At 37.8% G+C, this 14,238-nt stretch overlaps 2 protein-coding genes across 3 annotated transcripts in view; one reads left to right on the top strand and one right to left on the bottom strand.

Annotated features, from left to right (window-relative positions):
- LOC104692870 (MDM2 binding protein) overlaps window positions 1-6,221 on the bottom strand; it is a 30,452-nt gene extending 24,231 nt beyond the window's left edge. Inside the window, exons 1-8 of the mRNA XM_039549922.1 lie at window positions 6,062-6,221; window positions 5,552-5,632; window positions 4,460-4,533; window positions 4,197-4,342; window positions 3,666-3,724; window positions 2,657-2,801; window positions 1,016-1,133; window positions 329-463 (exon numbers count right to left, since the gene is read on the bottom strand). Coding sequence (XP_039405856.1) covers window positions 329-463; window positions 1,016-1,133; window positions 2,657-2,801; window positions 3,666-3,724; window positions 4,197-4,342; window positions 4,460-4,533; window positions 5,552-5,632; window positions 6,062-6,137 — 834 coding nt within the window. The 5' untranslated portion in view covers window positions 6,138-6,221. The remainder of the gene's footprint in view (window positions 1-328; window positions 464-1,015; window positions 1,134-2,656; window positions 2,802-3,665; window positions 3,725-4,196; window positions 4,343-4,459; window positions 4,534-5,551; window positions 5,633-6,061) is intronic.
- The window catches only part of MRPL13 (mitochondrial ribosomal protein L13), a 34,060-nt gene continuing 26,043 nt past the window's right edge, over window positions 6,222-14,238 (top strand). Inside the window, exons 1-4 of one of the 2 annotated variants that reach the window (XM_039549925.1) lie at window positions 6,222-6,317; window positions 6,897-7,023; window positions 9,788-9,881; window positions 11,603-11,663. In XM_039549925.1, the coding sequence (XP_039405859.1) occupies window positions 6,294-6,317; window positions 6,897-7,023; window positions 9,788-9,881; window positions 11,603-11,663 (306 nt within the window). In that variant the 5' untranslated portion in view covers window positions 6,222-6,293. Of the gene's footprint in view, window positions 6,319-6,896; window positions 7,024-9,787; window positions 9,882-11,602; window positions 11,664-14,238 lie in introns of both variants that reach the window. The other variant, XM_039549924.1, reaches the window with a different exon arrangement.

The following is a 14,238-nucleotide window of genomic DNA, read 5'->3' as shown; positions in this document are numbered from 1 at the left end:
AAACCCAAACAAACTTTTAAAATTAAGTGGAAAAGGTTATATAAATACAGAATTCATAATTTAGCTATTTTGAGTATTAAACTGAACAAAGTCTCAATTTTTACTTGAAAAAAATCTGGTATTGTAGTCCTAAAGACAAACAGATGAAATTTTAAGAACCTGTTTTGAGAGCACACATGAACAAAAGAAGTATTCCTCAATCTTACCCAATCATTACTTCTATACTGAACTTTCAGTTCCAACTAAGGTTTACCCAATTACTACTTTTCTCAGGAAAGTAAAACAGATTAATTCTAAAACTCAAAGTAAGATCAAGAATAATACTTGCTTCTGGCAAAGCATCAGTATTCCTCGATTGCCACTCTTTTTTAACAGCAAAGCAAGAGCCTAAATTTGCAGTCCTGAATGTCTTTGCTGAAGTGCTCTTTATACAAAATTCTGGAAAGTCTACTCCTGATCCGAACTGGAAAAAAAAAAGAAGACAATAATTGTGTCAAAAAGAGAGAAAAATTATTTCTCTTCAGCCAGTTAGATGTGTTATTATTTTTAACAATTAGTATTATATTTGTTTCCATCAGATCCATGAAACTAAGAAAAAATACTAGACTTAGATAACCAACTACTAAATCCAAAACTGTAACAGTGAAAATGTAAACAATGTCACAAAGCTCTCCATTTTTGCAGAAACATTATACATATGCTTGCAGTAATGACTTACAATTACATGATAATGATTTGTGATAGATACAAAATTAGATTGTTTTGTAAGTTCTAAGTAAGTTCTAAGAAATATTTCAGAGGGGAGGCTCTGGATTTCTGAAGTTCAAATCTTGATGCATTGATCTCATTTATTATTTCATCCTGCCACCCACCCAGACAAGTTGCACATTACCTTTGAATTACATGGTTGAAACCAAATTTGGCTTAAGACATAAAATGCACTGCACAATAAATGCTTTAAATGAGGTACACAGATGCTTTAAAAAATAACCACAGCTGAAAAAAGTAATTTTACCTTTCTTTCCCATATCTGAATCTTTCCTCTCCAGAGTTCTTTTAAATCAATAATATTCATGATATCATCTGAAGATACGAAGTCTGCTGATAAATAGTCTGCAATCTTTTGCCAGCTACTGTAAAAATACAGAAGAATTAATCTTACTGAATTTAGCATTACAAATGAACATACAGAGCAGTTTGACTGAATTTACCTATGACCCCTTAGCACTAAACAATCTTGTGTACGTCAAGACAGACAATAAAGCTTTATATTACACAAAGTAAAAAAGTATTATAGAATTGCTCATTCAGGCTCTGTAAAGGAAGTTGTTCATATGCTCCACGAACATGACAGCAAAGAATTTTGACATCAAATAAGACTGGCAGTGGCAAGCTGCAAGCACAACATAGTAAGGTTGGGTGCTAAAAGCTGTAGCAAAGCCTGGTAGCCATCAGTGGGGCTATCACTGGTCCATCTGGATGGTTTGTAGTTAACCTTCTACATGGAGACATGACTGCAGCACAAACATTATCCAAATTCAACAAGAGAGAGAACAGCCAGTATCTGTGGGTTCTGGTGGCCATCTGACTTCTAAGGGAAGTCAGCACCATCAGCAGAACAAGAATAAGTGAAATAACTTTCATCAGAGATCCTCTATACCCAAATAACCTCACTTTACATAAAAGCCAGCAGAAAAATTTATTCAGTCAAAAGATGGTTCTACAGGATGATGTCAACAAGCACTGAGACCAAGTGTTTGTGGAAGTCACCGAGTAAGTTTCTTGTCCGCCACACACCTCAGGAAATACTATATAGTAGGTATATTATCTATTCTATCCAAGGACTGAACATTCACCTTTTTAGTTTTAAACAGTTTTATTAATTTAAGATTAAGCTTAAGCACATATTCTATGAAGCAAATTTGAATCTTTTGGCCATGGAGGGGAAGGAAAGTGCAGGAGACCTTGCCAAGTTATTCAGCCTCCACACAATCATTCACTGCATGGGATAAAAAAACCCAAGCCACTGAGGTTTATATGTTGAGACATATCATGGCCATTATATGCCAGTTAGAGGAGGATAGTAAGGAAATTACTGGACTTAACTTCAACTTGAATTAATAGTCTCAGTAACTCTTCATAATAACAGAATCTTGAAAAGCATACAGGAAGTAATAGAGCATTTTTACTCCATTTTCAAAAGGGACAAATGAGACACTCTACTTTCCCTCCCTGAAATGTAATACCAAAGGTAATATAAAATTTAAAGTAAAACCAGCAGTAGTATGGATTCATTCAAAAAAAAACCCAGTAAAACTACAATCTATATATGATTATGTAGCATCATACAACTTGAAAACATTGTATCACACTGAAGCCACTAGCAACAGAAAGGGAAAATATTTTACCCTTTGCTCCCACAGAAAACAAGAAGTGCAGAGGACTGGCTTTTTTGCCTGCTTCTCTGGTTAGAACATGTATTTACAATAAATCAGGTTAAGTAATTCCTGCCCTCATACAATAACAGACAACTAATTTATGTATTTTCAAAATATACACATAAAGTACTCAAGATGCTGTTTCTATTTTAACCCACTGATCTATGCTAACACAAAACAGAAGTGGCCTTGTTTTAGCCCTAAAATAAATGCCATACCCTTTAGCATCACTTGCTGCAATAGTGATCTGTGCAGAGTGCCACTCTCTCAGGTGTTTCAGGGCACCGATAGCAGGTAAGCAGTCCCTTAACTTGGGTCCATCTCGTTCAACAGCCTGCAGGATTACATCAACCATTGCTCTGCCTATAAAACAGTTGTATATGACTAAAACTATCATGATTCAGTGAATCAGTCAGTCATTTAAAGATAGAATAGTATTGGTTATCATTGACTGCACTAAAACAGGCAAAAAGATCACATAACTTCAAGATTTAAAATACTTTTCACACATTTTAGCTCATCTCTTGCTGCTCCTCTTAGATGAACACAAAATATTTCACCATTCCCTCAGTGACTGTGGTTCAATACCCTTCGCTCTCACTCAGCACTGATAAATGAGATTTGTCTCCTGTACAACTAAGCTATGTCATTTTCCTACTTTTAACACTCTAAACTGCTATTTTTCATTCTTCTTGCATTCCTATGCTATTCCAAATCAACTTCTGCAACACTATATAACCCTAACATGCAAGGTGATCTGTATCTCCAGTTTACAAAATCCAAACCCAACGATTCTGATGCATTTTCCTTCTCATCTTCTTGGCTCCCACCCACAAGCAAGCGGTTGTCAAATCAGATGTAAGCCTGATGTCAACATCTTCCTTTTTCATAATAAGAAACTTCCTATGTTGAGTTTTGTATTGCTTACTGTCTACAATTACTTTGGTACCATTTCAGATGGATAAATTTATTATACAAATAGGTATCTTAAATTCTACTGAACTACAGCCTGCCAAAGAAACAAGCAGCAAACTAGTCCTCAAGCTGATCTGCAATGCCAACCATGTTCAAGTTCCTAAACTACCTGCAAGAGCTGCATTATGTTAATTCAGCTACCAAATTAACACCCTCTGAACTTTTCCATTCACTATGCTTTTACCAGATGAATTTTTAGAGCAGTAACTAACAAGATAAACTCCAATACGACACTTTTTAAAGACAGGTTACCTGGGGCAGGCAGTTTATCAGCTAGTTGATGCAGACTTTCAGCAGCTTCATCATAGATACTGAAAATGAAGAACAACATGTTCAGAACCAAAATATAAATGAAGTCATTTAGAAACACAATAGTAATGAATAGTACCTGATGTAAGTATCTTACATCTTTGAAACTCTGCACAAACATACCTAGGCTATGAGAAATCATCTCTTCTTTTACTGAGACAGAAGAAGGCCTAATGACATCAAAATAATCCGAAGGAAAACTGGAAGTAGGATTCAAGGCGAATTAGCAATAAATTTTTGTATATATGTTAGCTGTTAGGAAACTGTTCAGTTATCCTATAAAAATAATCTGTAACTAAAAAATTTAAAGCTATGCTAAACAAAATTAAGTATTTTCAGTACTAGTAGGGGATTGTTCATAGTTAACTCTTGCTTCGGTAGTAACTCCCACTTGTTAAACTTCTTGATCCCCTTGGGTCATCACAGTTAGATGTCAGAACATTATACTTTAAAGAAAAATACTAATACACATACTCAGTCAGAGACAGTGACTCCCAACTGTTACTGTCATCTTCCTCAAAATTTTGTGTGGTTCCCAGGTTCTCATCAATGCTTGTTTGGTATGAGTCTTCATTTTTCTGTGAGTCAACATTTATTTCCTCCCAGTCAGAACTGCAGAACTAATCAAACAAAAAGACTTAAATAAGCAAAAAGAATTTTGAACGTCATGGTTTTAACTTGTTCTATAGAGAAGCAGACAGTTGAGGAACTTATACTCTAAAAGAAGTGTGCCTTACCTGATAATAACCACAAATAACATGACTTGCAAAATACCATTTCTTTGTGCCTAGAACACCAGCCACTGAGCATGCTGCAAAGAGATAAAACAATTATTTAAATTAATCAATTCACTACAATCTATTCTTCCTATTACAATTAACATCTCTGTTGAAAGACTCTGTAAGTCATTTAATATGCAACAATTACTTGAGTTCTACTTTCCTTTGGTACCGTAATTAAGTTCTAAACATATTAAGGAGTAGGTAAGTGTCTTGGCAAGTGTCTATTACTGACCCTCTGACTGTTAGTAAGTAAGAAAACCTTTGACCTCTTCTCTATTCTGGGTAATATTGCTTTCTATTTGCATGTTCTGTAACATACCTGAACTAAATGACAACTTTCATAAAAATGATTTACAGAGTTCACAAAATGAGACGCTCTATCAACATTTCTATGCAATAAAAAGCACAGAAGTTGAAAACAGCTTAACATTCCCATCTTCGTGAATTTTAAGAGCTTATAGTGGTTTTCCCACATGAATCCCAATTATATGACATCTGTGACAAGATGAGCTTATAACAGTAGATATATAAATCAAGTAAAGAAGTAAGAAAGCACTTTTTTAACAAAAAAAACCACAAAACAACAAAACACCAACACCCAGCCCCTAAGAGTACTACAGCAGATCTTAAGAAATCTATTCTAAGATGAAAAACTGATTTAATATTCATGGATTAATGTTCTGAATTGTTACCCAACAGACAAGTATTGCTTCTACCGAAAAAATCAGAAGATGTTATAGGAGTAATTAAAGTATTATGCTTCCCAGTGACATGAGAAACAATCGCTTTCCTATTCTTTGCTCAACTGGACTGAAATTTGTCAATTTTTCAAAATCCTTCCCTTTCATTTCTCGCATCCAGTCTATCTAATCATCTCCTAACACCTTAGCTGCTGACATAAGTTCTCCACAGAAACAGGAGCAGCAGGAACAGGCCCATACTGCAGCAACTGGGTTTACTTAGATTTCTGCCTTGTTTCCCCTAATAAAACATGCATAGGCCAATTCCTTGATAACACTTGCCCTTACTGTCCATTGCTAAATTTACCTGGGAACGTGCTCGCATGCGCATTTATTGATGCATTACAGCTTTCTTTCAGGAACTGACACACGTTTGCAGCAGTTGCAGCTAGGAAAGAAAGTATTTCTTAAAACTAATGAATTATGGAAGTTAAATCTTACTTTCCTGCAAATACAGTATAAATTTCAGTGTGATTTTGGAAGGTGAGTTTAGGGGAGAAGGGGGAAAGGGGTTGGCTGAGTTTTTTTAAGAGAAATGTCACCTGCAGATTTGCAGTTTAAAAAAGCAAATTTTCCTAAATTCTCCTTTAGGTCATGCTCAGGAACGCATTACATGGCAGCATAGCAATAAAGCAGGAACCCCCCCCGAAGTTTCTGCAGGTTAGAGGCACCAAAGCCTTGCAGCCTGAAAGCAAAGGGGTGTTCAGGAAGGCAGGCGCCAGGAGAGCCCCGCGGACACCAGAGCAGCGCCCGCCCGCCCGCCCTCGCCCAGCGCCCGCCGGGCCCCGCGGCCTCCAGCCCCGTCCCCCGGCGGTACCTGCGGCGGTCGCTGCTGCGGGCCCGCCCTCGGCCCTGCGCTCGCCCCAGCTCAGGAGCAGCACGTAGCGGTCCATGGCCGGGCCGGGAGCGCGGCCGCTCCGGAGGCGCCGCTCCGGAGGCGCCGCTCCGAAGGTCCCGCGCTGCCGGCCGGGCACCGCCCCTCGCAGGGCAGCGCTTCCGCTTCCCGCGGCCCCGGCGCGGCGCTGCCTGCGCGCCGTGCGCCCGGCGGGATGGCGAGTTACACCAGGGCGGCCCCAGGTGAGCGGGGCCTCCCCCTCGGGCCGGCCGGGGCGTTCGCTGCCTCTGGGACGGGACCCCGGGGCCGTGAGGGAGCGGGCGGGCACGGAGGGTTCCCAGGCCCCAGTGGAGCGCCGCGGGGCTGCCCCCGGTGTTGGTCCTGAGGGTCCCGCTGGCAGGAGCCGCTGTGTGCGGCACGTCTGGGGGACAGGAACTCCCGCGGGCGGCGGCTCGGGCTGTGCGCGGTCTGAAAGGTGCGTGTGGGGGAGCCGTGCCCTTCACCGGGAGGGAGAGAGACCTTGGGCGTTAAATATGCTGCAGTTCAAGTAGCGATAATGGAAGCTTGCAGCAGGAGATCTGCGTTTTTGAAACAAAGCCGTCAGGGCCGGTAACCTTTCGGTGGTGTTACACATGTATACATCGCACTGCAGTGTGTGTATCGCAGTGCTCTGTCCTTTTAAAGGTTATTTGAAGGGGGTGGTGCTGAATATTTCTTCTAGTATTTTTGAAGGTAAAAGAAGTGTTGGTCTAATAAATTAAGCTAGATTATGGTAGCGTGAGCTTTTACTGTGATAAGTACTGACCCTCTTTCTTTTCAGCAATGGGCTACTTTTGCCAGAGCCTGGTACCTCCTCGATGCGAAGATGCAGCCCCCAGGAAAAATAGCAGCTGCCACTGTAATGAGACTCGAAGGCAGACATAAACCTATTTATCATGCACTAAGTGAGTATTGCAATGGATGAGAGCAAATTTGCTTTTTTTCACATGCGTGTTTTTTCCAATTTCAGTTTTAAAATCAAGCCTGCTATAAAGGATTACATTTTTCAATTGTTTGTAAATTATAAATGAATTGGTTTTCTTTCTCATCTTTTTCCGTCATACCCCTCCACAACCTAATGTTGTTTCTTTACCAATATATATAAAGGATATTATGATTTTGAAATTCATTTTGAGTAGCTGAATTACAGTGGGCTGTTCTTTCATTTTTTTAAAAACCTCAGAACATGTTATGTTAATCTTACCTGTAAAAATTTAGTTCACAGGGCACGTAATGAAACATCTGAGTGCTACCTTTCAGTAGGTACACAGCACCAGGGTCTTGGAGTGCTTCATTCTGAATAAGGTGCAAAGAAGTCCTGTTTTCAGGAGGCAGTGGGCACAAACTGAAACACAGGATGCTCTGAACATCAGATAAGATATTTTTTACTGTGAGAGTGACTGGAAGTCATTGCCCAAGAGGTTGTGAAGTCTCCATCTGTGGAGATTTTCAAAAGCTGGTCCTGCTTTCACCACGGGGTTTGGATGACATGACATTCAGAGGTCCCTTCCTGCCTCATACATTCTGTGATGAGGAGATTGGTACCTGTCTGATTCTTAAATGGGAAACAATCATTGTTGAAAGATACCTTTCAATTTAATGGTTTAAATAAAACCATAATTTTGTTTTTCTGCAGATTAGAAGATTCAGCTATAAAGATGCATCTGTAATCTTGTTCATTACTTGTAATGCTGTAGTGCCTGTCTCATGGGGATAAGCATTTTATAAATAATAAAAAGTTGATCCTTCACACCACTGGTACAGTGTTTCCTGTAATATCCATGCAAATTTTTCCAGAGACATTGCTGAAACATAAAGGAAGCCTTGAAGTTTGCTCATACATGTAAAGTGTACATAGCAAAATTATACTCGATCTATTTCGTAATGGGAGGTAGGATTTGTAGTGTTGTGGAGACTTTTAAATGTCAGAGTTCTGCTGTTGTAAATTTTGCTGTATCCACAAGATGTCACTGGAGACTTAAGGCTGTCTTGAGAAATAAAGCAGACACTGAGAGGAAAATGTTTTGGTTGCCCTGTGCGAAAGAACTGTGATACTTCTATGTCTGTGAAGTTTTAAAATCTTGGAAAGAAGGACAACTTTATTTGGTTTAAAATATTCTGTAAATCAGTACTAATGCTTTACACAGGTTGGCACCAATTGGTTGGTTACTACTGCTGAGACATTTAGAAGGACAAAGTATGCAGGAACTCGTGGTTGATGTACCTGATGCTTCTTTTCTTCTTTTTTTGAACTAAGAAATATTTTAGCGTCTGTGAGATAACAGCTCCTTACACAGAATAACATCATGGGGATTTTTTTTTGTTGTTTTGTTTTTAAATGGTATTAATATTTGTTAATTCAGTGCTCATGGAAGTGAAAAACTGTTGGCCACAATTTTCTTAGATGAGCTTATTCTTTCATCTTTCCAGCCAAAAAACCAAAAAGTCATGAAGTTCAGTGTCAGTTCCCTGATATTTATGTAGACAGAGAGCATTTTTAGAGCTGAACTGTCAGCAGTGAAAGGCTGCAACAGCAAAGATGTGTAAATTGCATTTGCACTTCAGCTGTAATTGAAAGTGGAGCATTAAAAGCACACAAGATTAAAAAAAAATAAAAAACCTTAAATAAGGTGTGAAAATTGCTTTGATTAATTGCTCCTATAAAAAATGCATGGTCAGTTTAAGCCCTGCTTTGTGTAGCTGCTTTGTTACCGACTCAAAAATGTTTTAGTCAGGTGAGCCTCTTCAAATACTTGTGTTCTAATAGGGTGATGCAAATGGGACTGGACAAATCATTTTCGTTTTAGTTGAATGTGTGGTTACAGCTTATACAGCTGATCAAGATCATTACTTCTGAAATTAAAAACTACATCTTTTCTCCTATTTACGTGGTTTTTTGAGATAATACAGGTTTTCTTAGCACTTCATTAGTAAAGAAGATCCACTTAACTGTTTCTGGCAGGGTGTTGATGATAAATTACAGACTTTGCATGTAAAAAACTTCTGATAATAAAGTTACTGGTGTATCTCTAAACATACATGTATATGCTGTAACATTCACTCCTGTTTGATAGATGAAAATGTGGGGGTTCTCCCAACAGAGTTGTTTTTAGGGTTTTCCCCCCTGCCTTTCCCTCAATGCAGTATTTTTGTTTCTTTTATATATTTAGCCTGAAAGTGTAACTACGTAATAGAAGTATTTTACTTACCCAAATTGTTCAATCCTTCAGTAAGCACAGATACTGTTTTTATGAAAAAGTAAAATTAAAAATATTTAGGATCATTTGGAATTAACCTTTTTTTTCTGTGGTTCTTTTTTTTTTTTAGTATAGGTACATATGCAGCATAATGTGTTGAATAGGATAGAAATTTGCCCATAAGCCAGATTTCCAGATTTTAGCTGAATAATTGCAATGGTTTAGTCGTCTGGCTTGATGGTATTTTACCTTCTCACCTGCCTTCTAAACTGATAGTGCTAAAAATAGTAATTAAGGTTGGTATTTAAATGCTGATTTGGATGTTTTGACTTTAAAAGCTCAGATTTTAAATTTGAGTTTTATGGAAGGTGTATTTATGTGCTACTATCTATGTATTGTACACATAATAGTTGTTTTGGTTGATTCCCTCTGTGGTTTTCTTCAATATTTTCCACTTATTTCTACCTTGTAGATGACTGTGGAGATCATGTTGTCATAATAAATACAAGACATATTGCCTTCTCTGGTAACAAATGGGAACAGAAAGTGTATTCTTCACATAGTGGGTAAGCTTTATAGTAAGTAAAGCTTCTGGTAATGAGCTTGTGGTAAATTTAATGTCATATTTTCTTAATAGTTGAAGTCCTTTTTAGCATATTGCTTTAAAAGGGAATGCTGGCTTAAACTTTTAGGGTTTTTTGTTTGTTTGCCTGTCTGCATGTGTTAAGATATTTAAAATGGCATAAACCTTTTTCTTCCTTTCTTTTTTTCTTTCTTTTTGTTTTTTTTTTGTTTGTTTGTTTTTGTTTTGTTTTGGTTTTTTTTTTGTTTGTTTTGTTTTTTGGGTTTTTTTTTTATTTTTTTTTATTATTTTTTTTATCCCCAGTGTATGTTGCTAGGGAAATTAACTCAAAAGTAGTCAGGGAAATTGAATAAGTTAACAGAATTGGTGAGCCAGGTTGTGTCTTGTGTTAACCTCTGGACTCAATGATCTGGGCTGTTCTGTTTACTGTGTAATAAAAGGTAATTTCATTGGCACTACACATTTAAGATATATATATTGTCACCAACTTCAATTACTTTATCCTATTAGGACCTATTTACCTTGCAGGAAATACTGAATCAGAGGATGAAAAGAAAAAATTGGAAAAACAATTTAAAAATGAAACACTCTCCAGCTGTACTGATGTGCAGTACCTTGTTATATACAGTAGTGTAAAATACATTATTCTGGCAGACATAACTTGTTTACAGTAGAGACTGCAATCATCAATGACAGGGTGTCAGTGATCAGTTCAGTGCTCCTGATCAGTAGTGTTACTACTACATAATAATCTCTAAATGTCACAGTGCATCCAGTTGGAAGATCGATGAATCACATTGAGAAAGCTGATTTTGCTAGTGCTAGTGGTGCAATCCTGAAATTGCTGAATTGCTGAGAAATTCTTGTTGAGAGCTGATGGAAATTATTGTGTGCTTTTTTTTTTCCTCCACCTCCCCTATGACTTAAAATTTTCTCTAAAATCTTAACATGTAAGTTAAAGCATTTGCATAAGTATCTAAGTTGGTTTTGAATAAGTAAAAAAATTGCACACTTAAAACTAATATTTAAGTCCATGCAGCTCAGTGGACATGTCTTCATGATGCTGGGCTTATTTTGATTTCACTTGGGCTGATTCCTAATGATGTAATTCAATCAAAATGAAACTCAGCTTTACCTGACTTCCATGTAATTTCTTACTGCATGTTATCAGGTCATTAAAAGCTTATGCATAAATCTGAATTACTGTAGCTTCAATATGTGATATAGGCTTTAGAAAGATGGGTCCATTGCAGTAAAACTAAAATTTTATTACTGTAGATATGCCAAGTCTTACTATAGCAAGAAAATAATAAATACAGTTCAAAATGGATGTGTCTTATGTCAGCCACAGACTGGTTGTGAGTCTTGATCATCTGGAAATATTGCAGAGTTCTGTATATCTTATTCCTGTTTTATTGTATAGCTGTTATGGTGTACTTGATAAGCAGTTTTAAAAACATACCCATCTGCTTGTGAAGCACAAGCTTTTTCATACTCAAGTGAATAAATAAGAACATAGAAGTGGTGTTAAAATTAGATAGTTGACAGGATAAATAAAATACAGTTTTTGGCCTCGTGAGAACATCTTCCTTTTCTGAGTCCCTATAATACCATTACACCATCGTTCAAGATGTAGTGATACTTATGTTAACATCGTGCTTGAGCGTGAAGAATTCAGCTTGTATGTTTGCTTTGTTTTTCTAGTTATCCTGGTGGTTTCAAACAAGTGACAGCCACTCAACTCCATTTGAAGGATCCAACTGCTGTAAGTGTTTTCCCCTTCTTCTCTTTCATTTGTGAAACTGGTTGGTTTCAAGTTAATTAGTTCTCCTAAACAAATGGGATCAGTTAGGTATCTAAAGTTAAATTACACACATTCTACTAATGGTTCTTAGAAGCTTGGCTTGGGACACCATTTTTGTAAACAGCATTTCTGGGGTTAGATTGTAGGTTGTGTATTTTTGTCCAAAGGAGCAAATCAAGCTTGTTTGCTTCACTAATTTTTCACTTATTTACTTCCTTTTAGTTTCAGGGGTCTGACCTTTCTCATAAGTGAACTGCCATAAGTTTGAGTTAGCTAAACTGTACTTCAGCTTAATGACCCTACTGCTTTTGCAAGAGCCAGCAAGAATAATGCTAATCTTAAAAAAGTTAGAAAGTGCATCTGCCTCTTTTCCCAGTGAAATTCAACAGGAGGTTTTAAGTGATGATGTTTTTTTAAATCTTTTCTGCAATGCTGTGTATTCATGGTCTGTGAAGGAAATGGAAACGATGGTTATGTTGAACGTAAGCATCTTTGTTGTCTATGTTAGACTGTTTAAATTCTGAAATGCAGTGTTCATGTGTTTGTACTGATAAAAAAAATAGGGATCCAGATTGGCATGATCCATTTTGACATGTTGACTTACACAGTTGTAGAATTACTTCTACTAGGGTTTTGAATGGACAGCATTGGAGGACTGAATTCTCGTTAAGTACTAATGTTTCAGAGCATGATACAAGACCCACAGAGATTAATAGATACTTACGTTCAGTTTTGACTTTGAAATGCTTTTATATGGGCCACTTTATGTATAAAATATAAAAGTGTTTCTTCATTTTCCTAGATGTAGTGGTTTGGTTCAAAATATCCATTACTTACTTATTTTCCTTCTGTGAGATAAGAATTAGGAGAAAGCAAAGCAGGCACAAAACTTAAAAGAATATAAAGAAGTTTATTAACAGACCTAAAAGGAAGGAAAAAAGTCAGACTAAACCTTCAGAACACTTTTGTTCCCCCCACCTTTCTCCCTTCTCCCACTGACAACACAAAAAGACAACCCTTGAGATTTTCAGTCAGGTTACCACCTCTATAATAATCTTTTTCAGTTCACTTAGGGAGAGGAGTCTCTCTTGCTCATGCTATGGAGACATCTCCACAAGAAGTTCTCTCATGGCTTCAATGTCACAGCGACACAGCCGCCCAGGTTGGTTCTCTGCTCGCATGTGAAAGTCCCTTCCCTCGACTCACAGCTTTCCCCACAACTGTTCTCAAGGGTCCAATCTTTGCTAATGGGGTACCATTTTAAGGATGAGCTGTTCAGAAGCAAAGGTTCTCTTCACCCATCTCTGGGAGCATCTTCATCTCTAGGAACAGAGGTGCCAGAGCAGAAGTGGGTTGTCCACCCCACCTCCTCATGTCACACAGGAAATTCCACAGCCACTTTGTGGGATGTACCTTCTCTCTGGGGAACGTCCGCATTTGGTAGCAGAGTCTGTGATCTGTACTGCCGAGATTCGGAGAATGCACTCTTTCATCTCCTCCTTGAGCTCCTGGTGATTCTTCTCCATCTTATCTTCCACTTTCTGCATAGGTGTTTCCACAGCTGCAATTCTTGCAGTATGTTGGGCCTTGGCATATGCCTATTGCACACTGCTAGGTACTGTAGAGCAGCAGGTAAAGGTAGAGGGGCAGGAAGATAAATCAACAGCAACATATCAATGATTTGGAAATCCTGGTTTGTCCCAAGTCTGCCTTATACAAGTGCCAGTACTCAATAAAAAAGTGATCCGCCATATGAATTTGCCTGGTTTCTGTTTTTACTGTCACACCTTCTTTAAATAAAGTGAAACTAAATCCTACATTTCCATATAATGTTCTGTCTATAATTTTTCAAAACAAATGGTTTTGCAAGCAGCCTCCAAGATAGTTGTCATTCCTTTGGGAATTACTGGTAGTTCCATGTCTAAAATGGATTCTTCAATATATTTCATTTGAACTTCAGGCAGATGCTGAGCGCTGGGAGGCAGTGTAACACAACTTGTTAGGACATGAGAATGGGATGTTCTCTCAATTACCTTCTGGCATTCATTCTGAAATACCTCTTTTCTTGCCAGACTCATAGATGAATTTCTCTGCAAACAGAAGAGGATTAAATGCATTGCCAAAAATGAGGCATGTTGAACAAAGGCTCAGGAAATGGTGATGTGGCTCAAGTCTTGGTCTCATTTAGCAAGAGACACTATTTTTTTTAACACAATGGTGGAGAGTCTTCAGCAATTAACTCTGTCATTCAATTGAAAATGAAGCATTCAGTTGTCTCATAAAGATATCTCAGACGTGTTTTTGTCATAATTAGTAGTAGTGGATGGTAATTTGGCAAGATACAGTCTGTATTTGTAGCTGTAACAGATTTTTATGGCTAGAAATACTTGTTTACTAGTTGAATTGTTTTGGTGTGAAATGCATTGGGATATGACAAAAATGGAAATTATGATGATGTTTTATTAACAGGTTTTATTTTTAGAACTAGCTTTTAAAACCTGAAAAAGTAGTACTGTAAAGAGAACAATGCCAGCCC

Source organism: Corvus cornix, chromosome 2 (assembly GCF_000738735.6).
Source record: "Corvus cornix cornix isolate S_Up_H32 chromosome 2, ASM73873v5, whole genome shotgun sequence".
Taxonomy (NCBI): Eukaryota; Metazoa; Chordata; class Aves; order Passeriformes; family Corvidae; genus Corvus; species Corvus cornix.
The sequence above is the reverse complement of the archived record's forward strand: the minus strand, read 5'-3'. Positions and strand labels throughout refer to the sequence as shown.